The sequence below is a fragment of the Onychomys torridus genome, chromosome 20 (assembly GCF_903995425.1).
Source record: "Onychomys torridus chromosome 20, mOncTor1.1, whole genome shotgun sequence".
In the NCBI taxonomy this organism is placed as follows: domain Eukaryota; kingdom Metazoa; phylum Chordata; class Mammalia; order Rodentia; family Cricetidae; genus Onychomys; species Onychomys torridus.
This window is the reverse complement of record NC_050462.1, coordinates 46,355,994-46,383,163: the sequence shown is the minus strand read 5'-3', so window position 1 is coordinate 46,383,163 and position 27,170 is coordinate 46,355,994. Positions and strand designations below refer to the sequence as shown.

General features: G+C 45.0%; 2 protein-coding genes across 2 annotated transcripts; both read left to right on the top strand.

Moving 5' to 3' along the window:
• Positions 1–6,480: 6,480 nt before the first annotated feature.
• LOC118571205 (retinol dehydrogenase 16-like) lies at positions 6,481–13,172 on the top strand. Its single transcript, XM_036170164.1, has 4 exons — positions 6,481–6,793; positions 10,865–11,126; positions 12,341–12,504; positions 12,955–13,172. Exons 1-4 carry the CDS (start codon positions 6,481–6,483, stop codon positions 13,170–13,172), a joined length of 957 nt encoding a protein of 318 aa, XP_036026057.1.
• Positions 13,173–19,987: 6,815 nt separating this feature from the next.
• On the top strand, positions 19,988–26,837 carry LOC118571053 (retinol dehydrogenase 16-like). The gene is made up of 4 exons (XM_036169941.1): positions 19,988–20,300; positions 24,526–24,784; positions 26,002–26,165; positions 26,620–26,837. Exons 1-4 carry the CDS (start codon positions 19,988–19,990, stop codon positions 26,835–26,837), a joined length of 954 nt encoding a protein of 317 aa, XP_036025834.1.
• The last annotated feature ends 333 nt before the right edge of the window (positions 26,838–27,170 follow it).

The following is a 27,170-nucleotide window of genomic DNA, read 5'->3' as shown; positions in this document are numbered from 1 at the left end:
TGGCCTCCTGAAATTCATTTAGCCCCATTTGAAGATGCCTTAAAATTTGTGAGCCCTGAATGTAGCCATTATGAGACCATTAGTTCTGCTCCTTGTGAGCTGCCTGTTTTTTCTTTATGGTTCTTAGTTGTTCTTTTGCAGAGCTGCCAGCTTAAGTCATGCTGGGATCAAGAAAAATGGGCCTCGGCGGTTTGTGTTCCTGGAGTTGTGTCCATGCCAATGGATACCCACATGCTCCAGAAGAGAATTTGACATCATTGCTGCCGTTGTTGCTGTTATAACAGTGCCGACCACCGCTACTATTGTTTCTGGGATTGCCATTTCATAAATGGTTACTACAGCTAGCACAGTGGAGACCCTGGCAGCAAAAGTAGCTACCACAGTTAGTTAATCTTTCATTCTATTGGACATGACAAATTTAAATCAATAGTTATATACATTTCAATTGGCTTTGAAAGTTATAAATTTACAAACTCAAGTTCCGTTAGCCTTTGGGATACCATCTTACAAGGTCTCCAATTTGCAGTAAGACTCATTAAGGAAGGGAATGGCTCAGTTGCCTTTAGCCTACTGGCTACGGGTGGGTTAAGACTTCTGTTGGTCTTTTCTGTGTGGAACACCCAGATTGCAAGCCCAGAGCCACTTAGAGATCTTTGGCAACAGTTAACAGTTAACTCTGCAGCTCTCACAGGATTGATCCTGTATGATAATGAGTATTCAGAGACAGGTAATGCCTGGGGGGTGCTCACCAACCTAATACAGAGCACATGTGTGGCCTGGACAGGTGTCTCCATGATGGGTAAGGTGACCTGCTGACATCCCACACAGCCTAAGTCAGAAGCTCATTTTTTTAGTAAAAGGGAGGACCTGTAGGGACCTAGTCCCCGTTTTGGGTAACTGTTGCCTTGCTTGCTGACCTTGACCTTGATGTCCTCCCTATGCTAATTCCCTGCAAGATTCCACCTTCCAGAATGCTTAAGGCAAGCTCTTTGTCTGTGTATCCTGCATATTGGGAGTTAACAGCTTAGATGCAAGCTTGTAAAACATCAGAAGCAAACTTCTGCCCTCTGGGGTTCTCCCATTGTGCTGTAAGCCTGTATTTAAGACCTCCTCCCTCCTTCAATAAATGGCATTCTGCATTAAAAAAAAAAAACTGTATGGCCATGGAAGGCCTCTTGTTATCTAGTTCTATCTTAAATTAACCCATTTCTATTAATCTATAAATTGCCACATAGCCTGTGGCTTACCGGTATCTTAACATTTGCTTCTCATCATGGCAGCTGTCAGCATCTCTCTGCCTCAGCCTTCCACTTCCCAGAATTCTCTTCTCTGCTTGTCCCGCCTATACTTCCCGCCTGGCTACTGGCCAATCAGCATTTTATATACACAGAGCAATATCCACAGCACTTCCCCTTTTCTTTTTTTTTTTTTTTAAAGCTCTATGGAACCATCAGCACCACTTGGACCTGACAAGATGCTGGTGAGGCAGAAGATGAAGTTTAGAAAACATTTTTCTTAGATCCTGGTAATTGAGGGGGTGGGGATCCCAAGATGGGTGGGTCCCAAAGGATCCCAAGATGAGGAGGTGGGGGTCCTGAGACCAGGAAAAGGTTGGATAATACTTATCTGGAATGAATCTGACCTGTTAGGGTGGGTCCAAGTTGACTCCCTGGAGCTTAGAAGATTTTTAAATTTACAAAAGAGATAAGTTTTAGGTACATTAAGAAGGAAAGGGCCAGGCGGTGGTGGTGCTCACCTTTAATCCCAGCACTCAGGAGGCAGAGGCAGGTGGATCTCTGTGAGTTTGAGGCCAGCCTGGGCTACCGAATGAGTTCCAGGAAAGGCACAAAGCTACACAGAGAAACCCTGTCTCGGGAAAAAAAAAAAAAAAAAAGAAGGAGGAGGAGGAGGAGGAAAGGGAATTTAAAATCCTTAGCTTGTGGCTATGATAATATAGTGGTAGAGTGTTTAGTACTTTGCTAGAGTTGGGTTAACAGCTTATCAGAAATTTACTGGTTAGTGTTAAAGGTATGAACGTTCACATAGTAAGAGAGAGAGGAGAGAAAGAGAGGAATCTGGAACATGCTTTATTTTTCCTTATTACCAATTAAACAAACCTTAAGGCATCTGTTCCTTTTCCATCCTCATGGTATCATCTTAATGCTCAGGAGACATGAGTGGTTGATTGCACAAGACAGTCAATAATAAACTGTTATATTAAAATCTGTTCTGTGAGATTTTTTTTAAGTCTGGGGGTGTGAATATCTCTGGGGTGTTACTGTTTCTTACCCCCAGGCATGTAGCTAATGGTGGCCCTATAACAACAGCTGATTAGTTAATTAGAAATTTGAATATGTCATTGAAGAAAGGTAGAGAGGAAATTGATGAAGCAGGGTGTGATCAGTAGAGACTGGAGAACACAGAAGTGGGCAGTCAGGAAGGAAAGCACAGGGTTCCCAATCCAGTAGAGTTGAGTATGGCTGTGGGGTGAAACCTCATTCTTCTGGAATTGGAGACAAAGCAGTTGATCTCTGTGTCTTCTAGAGCAGGGTTCTGTCTGAGTTGCTGTGTATGAGGAAAGATTATCTTGAGGTAGGGGAGTAGAGGGTTTGAGGTGGGAATAGTGAATCCAAGGAGGAAGGCCCTCAAGCTTAGCAGCTGGGGGGTTACATGAATTACCTTGAAGGGGCCCTGCCATTTAGGGTAAAGGAATGAGGGGCATTAGTCTGGGGAAGAGGGGAGGACCTGACCCCCAGTTTTGATTAGAGATGGGCAGTGGTTGGAGCAGGGTTGGGGTAAGGAGTGGTCTGTAAAGTTCCATAAGAGAGAACGGAGATGATAGAGTAGGGGGATGAGTTGGTGATCAGGGAGGGGTGAGGGTTTGGATGGGAGGCCAGGGGCTAGAACTGGCCCCCATACATGAGTTCTAATGGCACAGTTGAAAGAGATCCCATTGGGAGCCTGAAAAGAGGCAAAGACAAGAGCTTTACACAGTCAAGGTGAAGTTCCTGTGACACCTTAACAAGAATATTTTTTAAGGAGCAGATAGTTTGTTCTCTCTTTCCTGAGCACTGAGTGTGATACGGGATATGAAAATGCCAAGGGATGCTGAGAACTTTAGATAAGGTTTGGGAAAATCTGCAAGGTGAATTCAGGGCTGTTGTCAGACTGGAGAGAGGCAGGAATCCCAAATTAGGGAATAATCTCCCAGAGAAGGAGGTCAGAGACTATTTGAGCTATTTTGTAAGTAACTGGAAAAGCTTCACTTCAGCCTGAGAACATGCCTACTAGAACCAGGAGATAATTAACCCATCTGATTGTGGGCATGTGAGTAAAATCAAGTTTCTAGTTGTTCCCCAGGAGGGATCCGCTGGCCTGGTGGGTAGGAAAAGGAAGGGAAGCAATGGTATTTGGAATTGGGGTCTGACTTTTGACAAATTTTACAAGAGGCAGTGATAGATTTCGAGAACTGTAACTCCTCAGGGGTGGGCTGGAGGTGAGCCTTGACAAAAGGAGACAGAGCCTGTCTGTTAGGATGAAAGAGCTTGTATAGACAGGTCAGAATTTGTAGAGTGTCAGTAGAATTTGTAGACTGTGAGGATGTGGGTTGTAGTGTATGGATTCCCTGTGGTGAGTCTGGGTCTTGGGGGGCCACTGTCTTAGCTGCCTGGTGGGCTCAGTTATTTCCCTTAGAGATGATGGCGCTGCCAGTCTGATGAGAACAGCAGTGCATAATCCCTATTGCTTTGGGAAAATGGAGGCTTTTAGCATGGCCGTAATTTGGCCTGAGTTCGTTATGGACCCTCATTTTGTTTTAGGTATCTCATACTCTTCCCAGATGGCAGCATGGGACAAGAGGATATGAAAAGCATATTTGGAGTCTGTGTAAACATTTAGGGATTGTCCTTGTGCCAATTGGAAGGCATGAGTGAGAGCTATTAATTCAGCCTGTTGGTTAGTAGTGTCAGTGGGGAATGCCTGTGCCTCAGCCACCCCAATATCTGACACTATGGCAGAGCCCGCTTTTCAGGTCCCCTTATGTAAAAATGGGCTGCCATCTGCGTGCCCGGTATAGGTGGCCTGAGGCAATGTGCCCTCCTGTATGTGTGATGGGTGGGGCAGTAGATCCTCTAGGGTTTCCACGTCGGAATGAGATGAGGGGAGTGGTCGAGGTTGAGGAAGAAGATTTGAGATGTAGAGGGCAGAAGGCTCAGGGCAACAACATCAGTCTTCAGCTACCAGCCTCAGAAGAGCCGACAGTTGTGGGGTTGGAATTTGTGGTAAGGAGCAGCCTATTTTGCCAAGGGAAAAGTGAGGCAATGGATTTCCCCAGCCAGAGTCCTGTTGTCCATGGTCTAAAGAAGGCCCTGGCAGCAGTCAAGGCAAAAGGCAGATTTGGTCAGTGGCTGGCATTGACACTCTGGAGCAAGTTCCGGGTGGAGGTTCTTCTGTGCCCATCCATCTTCTTTGGAGGAAATAAGGGTGCTGCCAGGAGCTGGCATGTCTCTCTATCATGAAAAGATTTTTAATTCAACACTTTAAATGCCATATTCTGCAGATCTCTGAACATTTTCGGACTGTCTGTCTATTAGGTATGAATCACTATCAACCTGTGCTCTGTAACAGTCTTCAATATGTTAGGAACTTTAATAAGACTAAAAAAGGGGGCTTGTGAGTTGGTGTGACTCAACTCTGAGAAAAGGACCCTCTTGGGGGACCAGAAACTCCATTATAGAATATATGTCTTGTTTATCAAATACTTATTTATCAAACCTATGCCATCATTTATTTAAATTCTCTAGAAACTTAGTGTAGGACACATGGCAAAGACATAGGTGTAAATCACTAAGTTAGCTTTTGTTAATCTGAATAGATCTTTATAGCTTTCGATTTCTATTATCATATAGAGAATATTATGAACCAGAGATGAATCAAATATAACTTTGCATCTCTATCACCATACAAAAAATCCAGCCGGGCGGTGGTGGCGCACACCTTTAATCCCAGCACTCGGGAGGCAGAGTCAGGAAGATCTCCATGAGTTCGAGGCCAACCTGGGCTACCACGTGAGCTCCAGAAAAGGCGCAAAGCTACACAGAGAAACCCTGTCTCGAAAAACCAAAAAAAACCCCCAAAAAACAAAAAACAAACAACAACAACAAAAAATCCATACAGGTACAAAATATTTGAGGCTTGCTGCTTCCTTTCTCTAGAAGGAGATAAAATGAACAGAGAGGTCATTAAGACTAAATGTATTTTTTAGCTAGTAAACCTTAGTAAAAGATGGCTGCCAGCCATATAACTGTCTACATCATGATAAGGTCATCAGCCAAGATGGAGGAGAGCCATGTGGTTGCTGTTTAAAACAGATACATATAAAATAAGTCCATACACATATACACAGAGTTGAATCAAAGTTATAAACACATACACGCAGAATTAAGGATAGCTTATATTCACACATGTAGGGTTAAATCCAAGTCACATGCATATACACACATAGATATATTAAACAGAGTTGAGTAAACAAGAAGAAAGGGCAAACCCTCTGACTCCAATCATGCTTTATTTGTCAGAACATGATCAAATATCATACAACACGCTCAAAGTTGTGAGTAAGGTTTGCTGGGAAATTAAGGCAGAAATCCTGGCTCAGGTCAGTCAGGGGCATTCATGGAGGCTGGAACTGAGGATGGCTATGCTCACATCTACTTGAATCCATGCAGCCCAAAGAAGGGCCTTTTGAGGTAAAAGTCATTTCCTCCCCCACATCATCTGTGGGACTTAGGAATCGGGGGTTCCAGGTGTCATCACCTAGAGGTCCTCAGGGGTCAGACTTCCTCTTTGGCCCCTGCTTCTTCCCAAGCAGCTGCTGGACCAGGAAGTCACCAGCCGGCCGTGTCCTCTCTTTAGTGTCTCCTGAACTTGAAGTGACAAGGAGAGCGCTTTGTTTTCCGAGGAGAGATTCTGGCTGAGGAACCTGAGGAGGACACCTGAGCTCAGGGCAGGATTTTCACGTAATGTCTTCTGAGTCCAAGTGCAGGTGGGCAACAGCACCTATGTTCAGAAAGCCCTGGGTTTGGGGCACTGGAGTGCCAGATGCAGAGTCACAGGGGAGCCAGGGTCTGCCGGTAGTGAGCATGTGTGAGGAAACATGCATGTATTCCCACACAAGTAAATGCGAAAATCATAAGAGAACGGAGGTGTGTTACTGAAGAGACAGTGATGTTTTCTTTGGCAGCTAGTAAGGGCGTGCCAAAGGCCATTGTATATATCAGCTGAGCAAACAGGTGAAATATTAGAGAAGTGAGGCATAAGTAATTACCAAGGCAGGCAGCGGACAGGGAAACAAAGTGTGGACTCCCTACTAGAAGCCTCTGTTCCTCTGTGTCTCCTGAGTCTTCAGGGTCTACTAGTCCTCCTGAATAGAGGCCAGGCTCGCTTTAGCACAGGCTGTATGTGCCTGTCCTTTTCAAAGCCATGTGGCTCTACCTGGTGGCTCTCCTGGGCCTGTGGACCCTCCTGCGCTTGTTCAGGGAGAGGCAGGTGGTTAGCCATCTCCAAGACAAGCATGTCTTCATCACGGGCTGTGACTCCGGCTTTGGGAACCTGCTGGCCAGACAGCTGGACAGGAGAGGCATGAGGGTGTTGGCTGCATGTCTGACAGAAAACGGAGCTGAGGAGCTGAGGAGCAAGACATCAGACAGGCTGGAGACAGTGATCCTCGATGTCACCAAGACAGAGAGCATTGTGGCAGCCACTCAGTGGGTGAAGGAGCATGTTGGGAACAGAGGTACCATTGAGCTTCCTGTGTGTGTCTGTTGGTTTGTGTCTCTGTGTGAAGGGAATGCCTTTGTAGCCCTGAAAAGAATCCCAATGGGTGTGAGGGTGGAATTGTAGAGACTAAAACTCATCTCCACTCCAGCATGTCAGGACAGCCTCTTACCCCTTCAAGCTCTCCGCTCTTGGACAACTGATGTCCTGTGTCATTTCATGTCCACACTTCTGTCTGTCCTCTTCTGCCACCCTATGCAGAAAGGCTGCTGTTGGCTGCTGAGTGCCAGGTTAGAGACGGTGAAGAGGTTGCGGCCCTGGCTCTGTGTGAAGCTGGCTGGTCATGGGTCAGATGCATCTCCACTCTCAGTACTGGACCCTGGTCTCACCTTCCTCCTGGGAGCCTTCATGGGGAGCCAAGGACACTGCCATGCTTAAGGGCAACACCCCACATGGAGGAATGCCATGGGAAAGTCAAAATTAGGAAGGGGATTATCTCTCACACTCACACACACCAGCCTCTGTTCTTTCTTCTCTCTCCCATTCTCTCTCCCTTTAACTGTTTGTGTGGGTATGAAAACAATTAATCAATTTAAAAATCTATTAAAAACATGGTTATTGTTGTAAACACTAGAGCATATGAATCCACAATTAACATACAATTTACTATCCAGTGGATAAAACTAGTAACATTTTGATGTGCACTGATTAATACATGTGCCCTTTTTTCAGTTTAAAATGGTGAGCAATTTTACCACTTGAAGAACATTCATTCAAATATAGTATTCAAATAATTAAAATAGTTTGCCATGTAACAAAACCCAACTAGTTTTACCATGCTTTGGCTTTGGATATTGCAATAGTTTCATTTGGTTGTGTTTACTTGTCTTGGGTTTGGAGTTCAGGTCTTGGTATGGAGCAGGCCATGATCTGATGTTGCTCTTCCTCTGCCTGCTCTGTGCTGGGATTTCAGTCATGTACCACACTCAGCTTGTTTCTTATATTTATTGTCAAAAGCACTGTCTTGGGAAACTTCTGCTTAATTCAGAGTCTGCAAGCATGTTTAATTTTGGAAACAAGAAATAAAATATGTTTTCCATATTTTTAACAAATTCTTTGTCTTTTGTTTCTGGTTTGGGGGTGTTTTTTTGGGGGGTTTGTTGCTTTGTTTTTTTGTTGTTGTTCTGTTTTGTTTTTTTGAAACAAGGTTTGTCTGTGTGCTCAATGCTATCCTGGAACTTGCTCTGTAGACCTGGCTGGCCTTGAACTCACAGAGATCCAATGGTCTCTACCTCCCAAGTGCTTGGATTAAAGAAGTAGGCCAGCATGCCTGGAAAATTTTTTTCATAAAATATATTTCCATCTTGTTTTCCCTTTCCTCAACTCCTCCCAGATCCTCCCCATGTCCCTACCCACCCAATTTTATATTCGTTCTCTCTCTCTCTTTCTCAAAAATAAAAACAACGACAAAAAACCCAAAATGAAAATCAACAAATAAATAGAAACCCAAAACAAATGAAAAATTGCAGAACAAATCAACATGAAAGATCCCTAAAAATTAAGAGTTGGGGTTCATTTGTGTTAGCAACTACTTCAGGGCATGAGGCTCCAATGTCTCTACAGTGGAGGAAACTGTTACTCCCTTTGCCAGCAGGTATCAATTACACATTGCTTCTTGGTTAGATGTTAGACTGTGTGTCCATTTCCCCTTCTCAGTGTTGGGTAAGATCTGGGACCTGTGCAGGTCTTATGTGTGCCGCCATAACCTCTGTGAGTTCATATGTGCCTCAGTCCTCTTGTGTCCAGAAGACAGTTAATTGAAGCCTTTCATCACCTCTGGCTCTTCAGTCTTCCCACATCCTCATGTTCTAAGATCCCTGAGCCTTGAGTGGAGGGCTTGAATGAATATTCCCCTTGTAGGACCGAGTGCTCCAAAGTCTCTCACTCTCTGCACACTGTCCAGTTGTGTGACTCTGTGTTCATTCTCATCTATTGCAAGACCAGTGTTTTCTGATGAGTGTTGTGCAAGGCACTGGTCATGAGTGCAGTGATACCTATTACCATTCATTTCACTGTGCATTCCTTGAGCAGAATACTATTCTTAGGTTTTCCCAAGGCCCATGACCTATCTGGTCCAATGTTTCTGACTCCTATGCAGAGTCAGGTATGGCTCCATCTCATAGAGTGGCCTTCAATGTAATAAGAAAGTGCTAGTTACTCCCATGTCATTTGTGCCTCTACTGCACAGTAGATCTTACAGGCAGATCACAGTTGTAGGTCACAGGGTTTGTAGCTGGCTGATCCTAGTGATTGCCTTTCTCCTCTGGGAGAGTCCAGAGTGTCTTCTGGCACCTTGATTGCTAATCAGTAGGGGTGAAGCTGTTAGTTGGGCACCTGCTCAACTTCTCCCTGCTCGATGACATAAGTAATGATCATCTTCAGCAAAAAGTCCTCACTATCAGAACAATGAGTAGCCTTGGCAATAGCCTGTGATGGGGTTGGGAGTGCGGCTCCATGGAGACCTTTTGACCAATGACTCAACAGGATGTAACCCATTACTGGCACTGGAGGTTTTACTGTTGGCATAAGATGTCTAGGTCAGAGATCATCTCCCCATCCTATGGTGACTCCATTAAATCATTTCATATATTTATATAGTTTAGGAAGTATCTATAGAAACAGATTCCCACAGAGCATTCTAAAACAAAACAAAACAAGATTTAAAAAAAAATGATGATAGAATAGGGGTCTCCATAGGGGTAAGACATGCTTTTGAGCAAAGGGTACATATTACACATGGGCCAACTTTTTTTAAATCAACAAATGCCATGTTTAATCTAATCAACCACTCTCCAATGCACTCTGCACAGTATAATGTGGTGTTTAGTTGTAAGCCTTCCTGAGTGGGTACTTGGGGATCCAGAACCTAAAGACCAAAATGGATGAGGAAGGGCAGCCCATAAGTGAGGGTCAAGAATGGGCACCCTTTTCTGGGGTTGGGGGTGAAGCCTCAGTGCGGTTGGTGATCAGCAAGCATTGTCTCCTCCCTTTGCTGTCCCTGGGTTTTACAAGAATCTGAGGAGAGCAGCTCAATATTGATGCTAGACCTTGAAAGACTCACTTCATCAGAATCATAAAGATAGCAGTTTTTTGCAAACTCTACTTAAACGAGGTCCACATTTGTTTGTTTCTCAACCTAATTTCACCAGAACACCAATAGTCTCCTTTCTTTCATTTCTTTTGTACTTTCCCCTATTACCTCTCTCACTAATCCTCCCTCATAACTATCTTCCTTTGCTGTTTAAAAGACAAAGGCAGCAGTGTGTCTTTGTCAGTGTCCTACTCCTGTGGAGGGACACCACGACCATGGTAATTATTATGAAGGAAAGCATTTAATTGGTGCTTGCTTCTAGTTACAGAGGTTTAGTCCATTATCAGCATGGTCTGAAGCCTGGTGGCACACAGGCAGACACGGTGCAGGAGAAGGAGATGGGAGTCCAACATCCAGATCAGATCTACATGTATCCTTCCAGAAAGCAGGAAGAGTGAGACTATGGTCTGGCTGGAGCTTTTGAAACCCCAGCACCCATCCAAGTGATACACAACCAGCAAGAAAGACACACACACTCCAAAAAGGCCACACCCTGGAATCCCTCTCAAGTAGTACTTTTTCCTAATAACCAAACTTTCAAATCTATGAGCCTAAAGGTCACATTCTTATCCAAACCCCCACAAATGAAAGAATAAAATATTTTCAAGGATGGGAATAATTTATAAAACGCAATCATAGTTTCATGGTCTCCAGAAAACATGTCTTCAACAGCCATTTTTGTAACTAGCAAGGGACAGTGAGTGATTGTTTCTTCCCAGTCAGGGATCTGGGCCTTGAAGACTTACAGGAGGAAGGTGTCCATGCTGTGAGCCTAGAGCCTCTGGGATGGGTCTCCAGCCCTGGTGATGCCATGCTGTTCTTCATTGTATCCTACTCTCCAGTACACACATGTCTAAGTGGTCTTACCTTGTTGAATATGCATGTCACCCATAACTATACCTGCACTGTGTGACTCTCTCTTCTTCCCACTGTCCCCAGGACTCTGGGGCCTGATCAACAATGCTGGCATATCCACCCCCTTGGGTCCCAGTGGATTGCTGAACAAACAGGCCTTTTCAAACGTACTGGATGTGAACCTGTTGGGAATGATTGACATGACTCTGAGCATGCTGCCCTTAGTGAAGAAAGCAAGAGGCCATGTGGTCAACGTCTCCAGCATCATGGGCCGAGTGTCTTTCCCTGGTACTGCCTCTTATGCCATCTTCAAGCATGGTGTAGAGGCCTTCTCGGACTCCCTCGGGTATTGCACAGGGATGTGGGTCCCAGAGGGAAGCCTTGGCAGGGGATGTATTTAATCATGGGTTTTAGAATCCCATCATGGAGAGGACACTCTCTGGTTGAGGACTGTCTCACCTTTTCCTCAAACAATCATCCCCTGGGAAGCACTTTTCCATGTGTCTAGCAGAGGGCAGGACAAGACGTGAGTTCATCTTGTCCTGCCATGAAAGATTGAGGGCGCTAAGGGACATTATTGAGGAAAAAATGAGCTTTGGAGTATTTTGATTGTAGAATTCAGCTCTATGAAGCTAAACATGTTTTTGAGTAGGGCTGAACATCTCATTAAAATTGAGAGATAGATATTAGGCCCCTATGGAGTCCATAACCAACACATTCCAGAAGACTTAAATGTTTGAACCTGACCTAAAGACTATGGCAACTGAGGGAGTGAGAGCGGATACAGAGAGGAACAGTGCCCTTCCCTTGGAGTGGCCATGGCACAGTCAGCTGTGTGCACCATGATTGTCATCTGTTTGTCAGGGTCCTGTAACAATACTGGGCTGCAGCAGAGTAAAACTGAACATAGATACCTGGAACCAGTATGTGTGGCTGGATTCTCCTTGGGAAAAGTATAGACCTAATGTGAAAGGAGGATGGTCAGCAGGAGGGCTGAGGTAGACTTGTAGAGAGCTTAAGAGTACTCAAGGGTATGTTCTTCATGCTGTTGGCAATACAACACTTCAGAGGAATTGAATCAGGGGAGCCACGTGGGGCAGGTCCATCCTTGGCTGCAGGGAACATGGAGGATGTGAATTGGATGGAGTGGCAGGCAGGGGTTTGCTCTCTGAAGACACCTGAAGGAACAAAGTGAGAGATGTCCTGAGTGTTTCCTATGACATTGGGGTGGACTGAGTCTTAGGAGTGAGATGGAGGTGACTCGGGCAAGAAGGTGACCCTTTGCATCTGCAGTACATGGAGAGAGGTCTTAATGGTGTCATAGAACAGAAGGCCTAGTTTTAGGCCAGTGAGCTACACACACCAAACACTTAGTGTGGCATTCAATAGCACAAAGGCAAGGCCCTCACCATAAGTTTAATTCCCATCTGCTGCGCATCCCAGATCCACAACTGTGAGCTCTCCTCATGACAGGTTCATGTTGACATGTCACTGCACGCTTATTGTGAGTTCGTTTTACAAATAATCATCTGAAGTTCTTGATGTCTGTCTGTCTTGCAGGAGGGAGCTCTCCTATTTTGGGGTGAAGGTATCTATTATAGAGCCTGGTTCCTTCATGACTGCTGTGAGCAATGGTGACAGGCTATCATCAAATGTGAAGATGCTGTGGGACCAGGCCAGCCCAGAAGTCAAAGAAATCTATGGCGAGAAGTTCCTGGCATCCTGTGAGTGAGCTGTGAAGACCAAACGAAGTCTAGTCCTGAATCCTTAGTCTCCTGTTCTTTTTACCAGCACTAACCCATTGCTCTCACTCTTCAAAGAAATTAGACCCATTTTCTTGTGGTAGGTGTGTATCTTGTCAGAAAACTCCTGACTTAGAGAACATGGTGCTCTGTTCCTTCTGAGCCTCTCATCATCATGAAGCTGTGAGTGAACTCAGGGATGGGAGGAGGAACTAGACAGCACTTTGCATGAGCTGACTGACAGACAGGTTGTGAATGTGTATAGTTCTTCCTTGAAGCTAAGTTCTGGTCCCTCTGAGGACCTGGGACAGGTTAGGATGGGCATGGCTTCTGATGTAGGATCATGGGGTCTAGAGAAACTTTCCTCTAACTTGGTCTAGAGCAGGGGTTGTGGAGGTCAACACCAGCTGAATCACTTCTCATTCTGCACAGATCTCTCAAACCTAAAGTCATTGGACCAAAACTGTAAAGAGGACCTCTCCTTGCTGACGGACTGCATGGAGCACTCGCTGACTTCCCGTCACCCTCACACTCGATACTCAGCAGGTTGGGATGCCAAGCTCTTCTACCTCCCTATGAGCTACCCGCCTACCTTTCTTGCAGATGCCATGGTCTACTGGATCTCTATGAAGCCTAACAAAGCTCTGTGAAGCCTACATCTGTTTCTGTGGTTGGGGGTATGGGAGTGTAGAGTGAGGGAGCAGAACCTCAGGAGAAGGAAGATTCCTGGGAAGAGTACAATCTTGCCAATGACAGGAACATCCACAGGGGCCTGAATTTCTTTATCAGTATAATTATGGAGGAAATGGAGCCACAGGGGAAACTACTATGTTTAAACTAATCTCCATGTGTCAGAGTCATCCATTTTACTTACCTTAATTTTGAAGATTTGTTTTTAAATTATCCTTATGCATGTGTGTCTGTTTTCCCTGAGTGTAGGAGACCAGTCAGGACACTCCATGTAGCATGGGTCGGTTGAAGAAAGAAAGCACTCCAAGATGAAATTTTAAGGCCTATGTGGAAGCAGGAATGTACAGCTTCTATGAACTCCAAACAGCTATACAAAGGAGTATTGTATTTATTGATAGTTACATAAAGTATTTCCTCATACCAAGGTCCCTAATCTAAATTACATGTCTTACTCAAGGAGAGTATTACATGCCCCCATGATTCTAGTCCTTTATTATGTATCATTTGCAGTACACAATAATACAAGAGCCTCGGAGGTGCCTGAGGAGTCTCGTGAACAAAGTCATGGGATGGCTGCAATGCCCCTTCAGCAAAACAATTCTACAAACATCAAAAACAAACAAACAAACAAACAAACCACTTTTTCCCACAAGGATTCTTTAAGTTTAAAGTACTTCTAGAAACAGCTATTCATTCTAATGTCTATCCCAGATACAGTGACTCTGCTAAATTCCTACAAGTACCCAGAGAGTCTGTATTATTGTGTCCCCTGGAACTGGGGTTGCAGGCAGTCAGGAGATGCCTAACTATGGATTGTGAACAAACTTTGGGTCCTCTAGACAAGAAGCTCGTGGTCTACCAGCTGTCTGGATGCCTACCCGTTTATACTTGTAGTGTGTTTGAGTCAGATTCTCACTGTATCACACAGGTACATCATGACCTTCTGAATTTCTCCCTTGGCTACAGCACATCTGGCTTAGGTCTGAAATGCAAAGGGGCTTTGAGGGTCAGTGAGAGAATGAAGAAAGGACAGACACATGGACACATGGACAGAAAACTGGCATCCAGTGGCTTACTTGTGTCCTGATGGAGGCTCAGCTACTTCCTCTGCAACCTGCCTCCTCAGCATGTTTGTTATGAACAGCAAAGGGGAAGGGGCTGGCTAGTCTCTGCAGGAGGTCTGAAGGTCTCAGGCTGTAAACACCCAGGAAGCTGCAGTTGCTAGCTTTCTCCAGACTGATCCATAAACATCTGAATGTGGTCCAGAGGAAGAAAGCTTTGCCAATTCTGAGCCTGACCCATATAGGGAAAGGCTTTGCCAATTTGCCTTGGGTCTGAGGTTCTTCATCATTGTTATGGCGGTGCCCAGGTCAACAGTACACACTCACTCAGGACCCACCCAGGGCTTCCTCTCCTCTGTATTGTTTCATTATCTCCAGTGCTGGGATTATGAAGATCTGCCACCAAGCCATGCTGTTATTGTATATTTGATCGACACATACAAATACTAATATTTCACATGATAATAAAATAGCATGTAAAGGTTGAAGCAATCCATCATAAAACTTATAGCATCAGAATAGTGAAGGAACAGGATGTCCAAGATGTAAAGGATCTAAGAGTCTCCAAATGCTCCCGTAAGGTTCATTCAGGTCAGCCCATGTTCTCCCTGGAAAGAGAACAAGACAGTGCATGGTGGATCACTCCTGCAATGTTAGCATTCTGAAAAGTTGAACAGGAGAATCTTTGTGAGTGGAATAACAACCTGAATCTTAAGCTTCCTGGATTCACACTTTCTCTACACACACTGAACACACATACACACAAATTCACACACACACAAATACACACACACACACATGCACACACAATACATTTTAGAAAAATCAGTAGCATTTCTCCACCTTGTAGACTGTGAGGAACCTGATCAGGACTGTTGGACCCATCTCAGAAATTCTCTCCAGAGCAGGAGACAAGCATGAGAGTACATGTTGCTGCCCCTCATGCTGGGCTCCACTATTGGATGGGCCAGCACCAAGGACAGATCCATGGCCTATGAAGAGGAGCACCATGTGCTTGAACAAAGTGTAATTAGAAAGAAGTACCCATAATATGGTCAAAGTCCAAGTGCCACACCCTTGGAGGAGCTCACTTTCCTCCTACTTCCAGATTTCTTTGTTGGGTGAAGACTGGAGTCTACTCAGGGGAACCTGTGAGGGACGTTTCAGATCTAACCAGAAGCTGTCTCATTTATTCCCTTTGAGGGGAAGTCACTCTATGTACCCCAAATTCATGTTTTACTCAATCCCTGCATGAGGAGTACACTTTACAAACCCCCAAATCATGTCTCCAGCCCTAGATCTTCAGCCATTAGAACATGATATTCCTTCATTTCTGAGTCCCCAGTTAAGACTGAACACGGGCTGCATGTGGGCAGAACTGGAAACAGCCTTGCACAGTGGGCCTGTTTCCAACCCTCTGCATCACCGATTCTAGACCCATCCCTCCCCTTTCTGTATGCAGAATAAAGAGTGCAGGATTTGAATCCAAAGTGAGATTCAGTAAATGAGGAGGAAAAGGAGGAGGAGTGGAAGATGATCGGGCCATCCTAGGTGCTCTCTGTGGCTGTGACACTGCTATGCTTGGATCTTGGAGACCCCACAAGGCCACCATTTGGATTCAAATCCTGTTCCTTCTGCTAATCCTGTTCCTTCTCCTCCTCTTCCCTTGTCCATGGCTTTCCTGGTCCTGCTCCTTGGTTGGTCATGCTTGTCCTCCTTCCCAACATGGGTCAGGACTTCCCTAGGATGCTCATTAGGGCAAAAGGGAGTAAGGGATTCTGGATGTTCTGAGTAGCCAAGGGGACCTCAAAACTCATGCAGGGAATAAGTAAGACATGAATTTGGAGCACATGGTGCTCCTCTTTATAGGCTATGGATCTGTCCTTGGGGCTGGCCCATCCAATAGTGGAGCCCAGCATGAGGGGCAGCAGCATGTACTCTCATGATTGTCTCCTGCTCTGGAGAGAATTTCTGAGATGGGTCCAACAGTCCTGATCAGGTTCCTCACAGTCTACAAGGTGGAGAAATGCTACTGATGTTTCTAAAATGTATTGTGTGTGTGCGTGTGTGTATGTGTGTGTGTGTGTGTGTGTGTGCGAGTGTGACTCTGTGTGTGTGAGTGTGTGTGTGTGTGTGTGTGTGTGTGTATGTGTGTCATGTGTGTGTAGAAAGAGGGCAGATCCAGGAGGCTTCAGATTCTTCAACTCACAATCATCCTTTTGATTCAACTTTTCAGAATGCTAACATTGCAGGAGTGACCCACCATGCACTGTCTCGTTCTCTTTCCAGGGAAATTATGGGCTGACCTGAATGAACCTTACGGGAGCATTTGGAGACTCTTAGCTCCTTTACATATTGGACATCCTGTTCCTTCACTGTTCTGATGCTGTGAGTTTTGTGATGAATTTGTATTTTATTATCATGTGTAATATTAATGTTTGTATGTGTTCATCAAATATAAAATAACAGCATGACTTGGTGGCAGATATTAATACCAGCATTGGAGATGATGAAGCAATACAAGGAGAGGAAGCCCTTAGTGGGTCCTGAGTGAGTGTGTACTGTTGAACTGGGGACCACCAGGGCAAAATGAAGACCTCAGACCCAAGGCAAATTGGCAAAGCCTTTCCCTATATGGGTCAGGCTCAGAATTGGCAAAGCTTTCTTCCTCTGGACCACATTCAGATGTTTATGGATCAGTCTGGAGAAAGCTAGCAACTGCAGCTTCCTGGGTGTATACAGCCTGAGACCTTCAGACCTCCTGCAGAGACTAGCCAGCCCCTTCCCCTTTGCTGTTCATAACAAACATGCTGAGGAGGCAGGTTGCAGAGGAAGTAGCTGAGCCTCCATCAGGACACAAGTAAGCCACTGGATGCCAGTTTTCTGTCCATGTGTCCATGTGTCTGTCCTTTCTTCATTCTCTCACTGACCCTCAAAGCCCCTTTGCATTTCAGACCTAAGCCAGATGTGCTGTAGCCAAGGGAGAGATTCAGAAGGTCATGATGTACCTGTGTGATACAGTGAGAATCTGACTCAAACACACTACAAGTATAAACGGGTAGGCATCCAGACAGCTGGTAGACCACGAGCTTCTTGTCTAGAGGACCCAAAGTTTGTTCACAATCCATAGTTAGGCATCTCCTGACTGCCTGCAACCCCAGTTCCAGGGGACACAATAATACAGACTCTCTGGGTACTTGTAGGAATTTAGCAGAGTCACTGTATCTGGGATAGACATTAGAATAAACAGCTGTTTCTAGAAGTACTTTAACCTTGAAGATCCCTTGTGTAAAAAAGTGGTGTTTTTTCCCCTCGATGATTGTAGAATTGTTGTCTGGAGGGGCATTGCAGCCATCCCATGACTTTGATCACCAGACTCCGCAGGCACCTCCAAGGCTCTTGTATTATTGTGTATTGCAAATGAAACATAATAAAGGACTGAAGTCATGGGGGCATGTGATGCTCTCTGTAGCAGAATTGTTAGAATTTCTTATTAATAAAATCAAACCCGAGGCCAGTTATTGGGGTGAATGCTGGAAGATCAGAGAAGCAAAACAAGCCACAGTTTCCTCACCTGGCCAGTTCCTCAGCTGGTCTTGTTTCCTCAGACTGCAAGCTTCTCAGTCCTCATGAATCTCAGTTGAACTGTGTTGCTCCAAAGCCTGAATGCTTAACCAGCCAAATGCTTAACTAGCTCTGGTCTTCACACCTTGTATATCTTTCTCTTTCTGCCGTCACTCCCTGGGATTAAAGGCTCCCTTTCCGGGATTGAAGGTGTGTGTCTCCATGCTGCCTGTATCCTTGAACTCACAGAGATCCGCCTAGCCCTGCCTCCCAAGTGCTGGGATTAAAGGCGTGCACCACCACTGCCCAACTTCTGCTATGGCTTGCTCTGACCCATTTTCTAGCCTCCATTTCTGGCTCTGTTCTAGTGGCTGTCTGTTCTGTGACCCCAGATTAACTTATTAGGGTGCACAATATTGTGGGAAACACAATACCACCACAGCTCTCCTTTAGTAAGACATGGAAATTAGATTAGGGACTTGGTATGAGGAAATACGTTATGTAACTATCAACAAATATGTCTTTGTACAGCTCTTGGAGAGCCTGGACCTTCCTGCTGCCACATAGGCCTTAAAATTTCAGCTTGGAGTGCCTTCTTTCTTCAACCGACCCATGCTACATGGTGCATCCTGACAGGTACTCCTACACTCAGGGAAAACAGACACACATGCATATAGATAAATCAAAAACAAATCCTTCAAAATAAAATAAGTAAAATGGATGACTCTGAGACATGGAAGATCAGTTTGTATTTTCACTCAAAATGAGGACCATAGTTTAAACATAGTAGTTTTTCTTGTGGCTCTATGTCCACTATATTCATACTGACTGAAGGAAAGTCAGGCCCCTATGGATGTTCCTCCCAGTAACAATTTGTACTGATCCCAGGAATCTTCCTTCTCCTGAGGTTCTGCTCCCTCACTCTACACTCCCATACCCCCAACCACAGAAACAGATGTAGGCTTCACAGAGCTTTGTCAGGCTTCATAGAGATCCAGTAGACAATGGCATCTGCAAGAAAGGTGGGAATGTAGCTCATGGGGAGGTAGAAGAGCTTGGCATCCCAACCTGCTGAGTATCGGGTGCGAGGGTGACGGGAAGTCAGCGCGTGCTCCATGCAGTCCGTCACCAAGGAGAGGTCCTCATTACACTTTTGGTCCAATGACTTTAGCTTTGACAGATCTGTGCAGAATGAGAAGTGATTCAGCTGGTGTTGACTTCCACCACCCCTGCTCTAGAACAAGTTAGAGGAAAGTTTCTCTAGACCCTGTGATCCCACATCAGAATCTGCCTCAGGGCCTCAGGGGGACCACAAGCTAGCTTCAAGAAGAACTATACACATTCACAACCTCACTCCATGTACTGCAGATGCAAAAGGTCACCATCTTGCCGAGTCACCTCCATCTCACTCCCAAGACTCAGTCCACCCCAATGTCATAGGAAACACTCAGGACATCTCTCACTTTGTTCCTTCAGGTGTCTTGAGAGAACAAGCCCCTGCCTGCAACTCCATCCAATTCAGAACCTCCCTGTTCCCTGCTGCAGGGAGGTACCTGCCCCAAGTGGCTCTTCTGATTCAATTCCTTTGAAGGGTTGTATTGCTGACAGTATGAAAATAAATATTGTCCAGTGCCCTCAGGCTCTCCACAGTCTACATCAACCCACTTGCTCAGGGCTGCATTTTCACATAATGTCTTCTGAGTCTCAGTGCAGGTAGGGCAACAGCACCTATGTTCAGAAAGCCCTAGGTTTGGGGCACTGGAGTGCCAGATGCAGAGTCACAGGGGAGCCAGGGTCTGCCGGTAGTGAGCATGTGTGAGGAAACATGCATGTATTCCCACACAAGTAAATGCGAAAATCATAAGAGAATGGAGGTGTGTTACTGAAGAGACAGTGATGTTTTCTTTGGCAGCAAGTAAGGGGATGCCAAAGGCCATTATATATATCAGCTTAGCAAACAGGTGAAAGATCATAGAAGTGAGGCATAAATAGTTACCAAGGCAGGCAGCAGACAAGGAACAAAGTGTGGACTCCCTGCTAGAAGCCTCTGTTCCTCTGTGTCTCCTGAGTCTTCAGGGTCTACTAGTCCTCCTGAATAGAGGCCAGGCTCGCTTTAGCACAGACTGTATGTGCCTGTCCTTTTCAAAGCCATGTGGCTCTACCTGGTGGCTCTCCTGGTCCTGTGGAACCTCCTGCGCTTGTTCAGGGAGAGGCAGGTGGTGAGCCATCTCCAAGACAAGCATGTCTTCATCACGGGCTGTGACTCGGGCTTTGGGAACCTGCTGGCCAGACAGCTGGACAGGAGAGGCATGAGGGTGCTGGCTGCATGTCTGACAGAAAACGGAGCTGAGGAGCTGAGGAGCAAGACATCAGACAGGCTGGAGACAGTGATCCTCGATGTCACCAAGACAGAGAGCATTGTGGCAGCCACTCAGTGGGTGAAGGAGCGTGTTGGGAACAGAGGTACCATTGAGCTTCCTGTGTGTGTCTGTTGGTTTGTGTCTCTGTGTGAAGGGAATGCTGTGTAGCCCTGAAAAGATTCCCAGTGAGGTTGGGGGTGGAACTGTAGTGACTACAGATCTTCCCCTCTCCAGCATGTCAGGACTTCCTCTTGCTCCTCCATTTGGTCCTTCAGGCTCTCTGCTCTTGGACAGCTGGTGTCCTGTGTCACTTCATGTCCACACTTCTGTCTGTCCTCTTCTGTCACCGTATGCAGAAAGGCTGCTGTTGGCTGCTGAGTGCCAGGTTAGAGACGGTGAGGAGGTTGGGGCCCTGGCTCTGTGTGAAGCTGGCTGGTCAGGGGTCAGATGCATCTCCACTCTCAGTACTGGACCCTGGTCTCACCTTCCACCTGGGAGCCTTCATGGGGAGCCAAGGTCACTGCTATGCTAAGGGCAACACCCCACACTGGAGGAATGCCTTAGTTAAGTCAAATGTAGGAAGGGGGATTCTCTCTCACACTCACACACACTGGCCTTTGTTCTTTCTTCTCTCCCTTTCCCTGTTTGTGTGGGTATGTAAATAATGAAAATAAATTAATTAATTAAAAATCTATTGAAAACATGCTTATTATTCTAAACACTAGAGCATATCAATTCACAAATAACACAATATTTACTATCCAGTGGATAAAACAAGTAACAGTTTGATTTGTACCAATGAATACATGTACATTCTTTTCAGTGTAAAACGGTGAGCAATTTCACCACTTGAAGAACATTTATTCAAATAATTAAAATTGCTTGCCCAGTAACAAAACCCAACTAGTTTTACCATGGTTTGGTTTGGATATTAGAATAGTTTCATTTGGTTGTGTTTATTTGTCTTGGGTTAGGAGTTCAGGTCTTGGTATGGAGCAGGCCATGATCTCATGTTGCTCTTCCTCAGCCTCCTTTGTGCCTGCATTTTAGTCATCTGCCACCATGTTCAGCTTGTTTCTTATATTTATTGTCATAAGCACTGTCTTGGGAAACTTCTGCTTAATTCAGAGTCTGCAAGCATGTTTAATTTTGGATACAAGAAATAAAATAACTCTTTCCATATTTTTAACTAATTCTTTGTCTTTTGCTTCTGGTTTGGGGGTTGTGTTTTGTTTGTTTGTTTGGTTGGTTTTGGATTTTTGTTGTTGCTTTTGTTTTTTGAAACAAGGTTTATCTGTGTGCTCATGGCTTTCCTGGAACTTGCTCTGTAGACCTGGCTGGCCTTGAACTCACAGAGATCCACCAGTCTCCACCTCCCAAGAGCTTGGATTAAAGAAGTAGGCCAGCATGCCTGGAAATTTTTTTCATAAAATATAATTCCATCTTGTTTTCCCTTTCCTCAACTCCTCCCAGATCCTCCCCATGTCCCTACCCACCCAATTTCATATTCGTTCTCTCTCTCTCTCTCTCAAAAATAAAAACAAAACAAAATAAAAAACCAAAATGAAAATCAAAAAATAAATGAAACCTAAAATAAACAAAAAATGCAGAACAAATCAACATGAACAATCCCTAAAAATTAATACTTGGAGTTCATTTTGTATTAGCAACTGCTTCTAGGCATGAGGCTCCATTGTCAGTCACTACAGTGGAAAAAACTGTTAATCCCTTTGCCAGCAGGTATCACAAATTCTTCTAGATTAGAGGTTAGACTGTGTGTCCACTTCCCCTTCTGAGTTTGGGTAAGGTCTGGGACCTATGCAGGTATAATGTGTGTCAAAATAACCTCTGTGAGTTTATATGTGCCTCAGTCCTGTTGTGTCCAGAAGACAGTTAATCTTCAAGATTTCATCACCTCTGGCTCTTCAGTCTTCCCACATCCTCATGTTCTAAGATCCCTGAGCCTTGAGTGGAGGGCTTGGATGAAGATTCCCCTTGTAGGACCGAGTGCTCCAAAGGCTCTCACTCTCTGCACACTGTCCAGTTGTGTGACTCTGTGTTCATTCTCATCTATTGCAGTACCAGTGTTTTCTGATGAGTGTTGTGCAAGGCACTGGTCATGAGTGCAGTGATACGTATTACCATTCATTTCACTATGCATTCCTTGAGCAGAATACTATTCTTAGGTTTTCCCAAGGCCCATGACCTATCTGGTCTGATGTTTCTGACTCCTATGCAGAGTCAGGTATGGCTCCATCTCATAGAGTGGCCTTCAATCTAATAAGAAAGTGCTAGTTACTCCCATGTCATTTGTGCCTCTACTGCACAGTAGATCTTACAGGCAGATCACAGTTGTAGTTCACAGGGTTTGTAGCTGGCTGATCCTGGTGATTGCCTTTCTCCTCTGGGAGAGTCCAGAGTGTCTTCTGGCACTTTGATTGCTAATCAGTAGGGGTGAAGCTGTTAGTTGGGCACCTGCTCAACTTCTCCCTGCTCGATGACATAAGTAATAATCATCTTCAGCAATAAGTCCTCACTATGAGGCTGTGGAGAACAATGAGTAGCCTTGGCAATAGCCTGTGATGGGGTTGAGAGTGCGGCTCCATGGAGACCTTTTGACCAATGACTCAACAGGATGTAGCCCATTACTGGCACTGGAGGTTTTACTGTTGGCATAAGATGTCTAGGTCAGAGATGATCTCCCCATCCTATGGTGACTCCATTAAATCATTTCATATATTTATATAGTTTAGGAAGTATCTATAGAAACAGATTCCCACAGAGCATTCCAAAACAAAACAAAACAAGATTTTTTAAAAAAATTGATGATAGAATATGGGTCTCCAGAGGGGCAAGACATGCTTTGGAGCAAAGGGTACATATTACACATGGGCCAACTTTTTTTAAATCAACAAATGCCATGTTTAATCTAATCAACCACTCTCCAATGCACTCTGCACAGTATAATGTGGTGTTTACTTGTAAGCTTTCCTGAGTGGGTACTAGGGGATCCCGGACTTAAAGACCAAAATGGATGAGGAAGGGCAGCCCATAAGTGAGGGTCAAGAAAGGGCACCCTTTTCTGGGGTTGGGGGTGGAGCCTCAGTGCTGTTGGTGTTCAGCAGGCATTGTCTCCTCCCTCATCCTGTCCCTTGGGTTTTGCAAGCATCTGAGGAGAGCTGCTCAATATTGATGCTAGACCTCGAAAGACCCACTTCATCAGAGCCACAAACACAGCACTGTTTTCCAAACTCTGCTCCAGTCAAGGTCACATTTGTTTGTTTGTCCACTTGGTTTCACCGGGACATTCCTTTTGTCGTTTCTTTCTTTTCTTTTGCATGTTCCTCTCTTGCCTCTCTACCAGTCCTTCTTTTCTCTGTCTTTCTTTGCCATTTGAAAGACAAAGGCGGCCCTGTGACTTAGCCAGTATCCTATTTCTCTAGAGGAACATCACAAACATGGCACTTCTTATAAAGGAAACCATTTATTTCTGGCTGGCTTGCTATTTCAGAGATTATCAGCATAGCGTGTAGGTAGCCTGGGGGCACACAGGCAGAGGCGGTGCAGGAGAAGGACATGGAAGTTCAACATCCAGATCAGTTCTACATACATCATTCCAGACAGCAGGAAGAGTGAGACTCTGGCTTGAGGTTTTGAAACCCCATAGCCCATCCCCAGTGATACACTACTTCCAACAAGGCCACACCCATGCCCACATACACACATCTTAATCCCTTTTTTTTAAAGATTGATTTATTTATGATATATAAGAAGAGGGCACCAGATCTCATAACAGATGGTTGTGAGCCACCATGTGGTTGTTGAGAAATGAACTCAGGACCTCTGGAAAATCAGTCCCTGCTCTTAACCACTGAGCCATGTCTCCAGCCCTCCTAATCCCTTTCAAGTGTTACAGTTCTCCAATGACCAAACTCTCAAATCTATGAGCATAAGGGTCACAAATGAAAGAATAAAAAGTTCAGGGATGGAAATAATGTATAAAACACAATTATAGTTTTAAGATCTCCAGATACACAAAGGCACACCATGTTTTCAAAATCTGTCCTTAAAGCTAACAAGCCAGAAATGATTGTTTCTTGCTTCTCATGAAGGATTGGAGCCATGAAGCCTTCAAGGAGCAAGGTATCCATAATGTGAGCCTTGAGTCTCTAGGATGGGGTACCCAGCCCATATGATAACATACTGTTCTTCATTGTTTCCTACTTTCCTTTATATGCTTGTCTAAGTGGTCTTACCTATTTGAATATACATTTCATCCAGAACTATAGCTATTTTATATAACTCTCTCATCTTCCCACTTTCCCCAGGACTCTGGGGCCTGGTCAACAATGCTGGAATCTCCATCCCCACGGTTCCCAATGAGTGGCTGAACAAACAGGACTTTGCAAAGATACTGGATGTGAACCTGTTGGGAATGATCGAGGTGACTCTAAACATGCTGCCCTTAGTGAGGAAGGCAAGGGGCCGTGTGGTCAATGTCTCTAGTGTCATGGGTCGAGTATCTCTCTTTGGTGGTGGATACTGCATCTCCAAGTATGGTGTAGAGGCCTTCTCGGACTCCCTCAGGTATTGGACAGGGATGTGGGTACCTGAGGGAAATTTTGGCAGGGGTTTATTTAATCATGGCCTTTAGTATCCCATCATGAGTAAGATACTCTCTGTTTTAGGTGCTCTCTCATCTTCTCTTCATTGAATTATCCATTGACAAGTACATTTCTAAGTCTGTATAGAGGGCAGGATTGAGACCTGAGTTCATCTTGTCCTGTGTTATTTGTGGGAGGAACTTGGGGGACATTACTGAGGTCAAATTGCATCTTTGAGTATATTGGGTCCAGAATCGAGCCCCATGAGTTCTATGATGCTAAATGTTTTTGACTGGGGAAGAACATCCCATTCAAATTGAGAGCTAGGTATCAGGCCCATGTAGAGCCCACAATCAACACATTCCACCAAACAGAAATGTTTTGATCCTGAACTAAAGACTACGGCAACTGAGAGAGTGAGAGAGGAGACAGAGAGGAAGTGTGCCCTTCCCTTGGAGTGGCCATGGCCCAGTCAGCTGCGTACACCATAGCAGTCCTCAGATTTGTCAGGGTCCAGTAGCAGGATTGGGCTGCAGCAAAGTAAAGGTTGAACATAGAAACCTGGAACCTGTATGTGTAGGTGGATTCTCTTTGGGGAAAGGACATACCAGATATGAAGGAGGATGGCCACCAGGTGAGTTGAGGTAGACTTGTGGAGAGTCTGAGGGCACTGGACAAGATTTATGTCGTGCTGTTGGCAATAGAAGACCTTCAAAGCAATTACATCTGAATAGCCATTCAAGGCAGGTACATCCCTGGCTGCAGGGAACATGGAGGATGTGAATTGGATGGAGTGGCAGGCAGGGGCTTGCTCTCTGAAGACACCTGAAGGAACAAAGTGAGAGATGTCCTGAGTGCCCCTAGGACAGTGTGGTAGAGTGAGTCTTAGAAGTAATATGGAGGTGACTCTGGCAAGATGGTGACCCTTTTATCTGCAGTACATGGAGAGGTCTTAATGTGTCATAGAACAGAAGGCCTAGTTTTAGGCCAGTGAGCTACACACACCAAACACTTAGTGTGACATTCAATAGCACAAAGGCAAGGCCCTCACCATAAGTTTAGTTCCTTCTACTGCACATCCCAGATCCACAACTGTGAGCTCTCCTCACCACAGGCTCATGTTGGCATGTCACTGTACTCTTATTGTGAATTCTTTTACAGATAATCATCTGAAGTTCTTGAAGTCTGTCTGTCTTGCAGGAGGGAGCTCTCCTATTTTGGGGTGAAGGTGGCTATTATAGAGCCTGGTTACTTCAAAACGGATATTACCAGTAGTGACATGCATTCATCAAATACAAAGATGTCTTGGGACAAGGCAGGCTTAGAGATCAAAGAAATCTATGGCGAGAAGTTCCTGGCATCATGTAAGTGAGCTGAGTGGATCACAGGCAAGTCTTGTCCTGAATCCTTAGTCTCCTATTCATTTTGCCAATACTAACCCATTGCTCTTACACTTGAAACAATGGGAATGTAGAGCCATATCCTTTGGGTGTGGGGGGAATTAGGTCATATAAAGAGTCTTGACTTTGAGAACACTGCCCTCTGATACTGGTGAAGTTCTGCAGCTTCTTCATGAAGCTGTGAGTGAAATCAGGGATGGGAGGAGCAACTAGTACTCTCCATGAGCCGAGACACAGATGGCAAGTGTGCACGGTTCTTCCTTGAAGCTGGGTTCCAGTCCCCATGAGGACCTGGGATAGGATAGTGTTGGCATGCCTTCTGATGTAGGATTGGGGTCTAGAGAAACTTTCTTTAACTTGGTCTAGAACAGGGGTGGTGCAGATCAACACCAGCTGAATCACTTCTCATTTTGCACAGATCTATCAATGATAAAGTCATTGGACCAAAAGTGTAATGAGGACCTCTCCTTGGTGACAGACTGCATGGAGCACGCGCTGACTTCCCGTCACCCTCGCACTCGATACTCAGCTGGTTGGGATGCCAAGCTCTTCTACCTCCCCATGAGCTACCTGCCCACCTTTCTTGTAGATGCCATTGTCTACTGGATATCCTTAAAGCCGGACAAAGCTCTATGAAGCCGTCATCTGTTTCTGTGGTTAGGGGTATGTGAGTGTAGTATGAGGAAGCAGATCCTCAGGAGGAAGAAGATTTCTGGGATCAGTACAATCTTTTCATTGGGAGGGGCATCCACAGGTGCCTGTTTTCTTCCCTTGGTATGAATACAATGGACGTAGAGCCACAGGGAAAACTACAATGTATAAACAATGATTCTGATTTTGAATGAAAATAGAAACTGATCTTCCTTGGTCTCCAGGTCATCCATTTTTACTGATCTTATCTTTAAACATTTGTTTTTCTATTTGTATATGCATGTGTGTCAGTATTCCTTGGGTGTAATAGTACCTGCA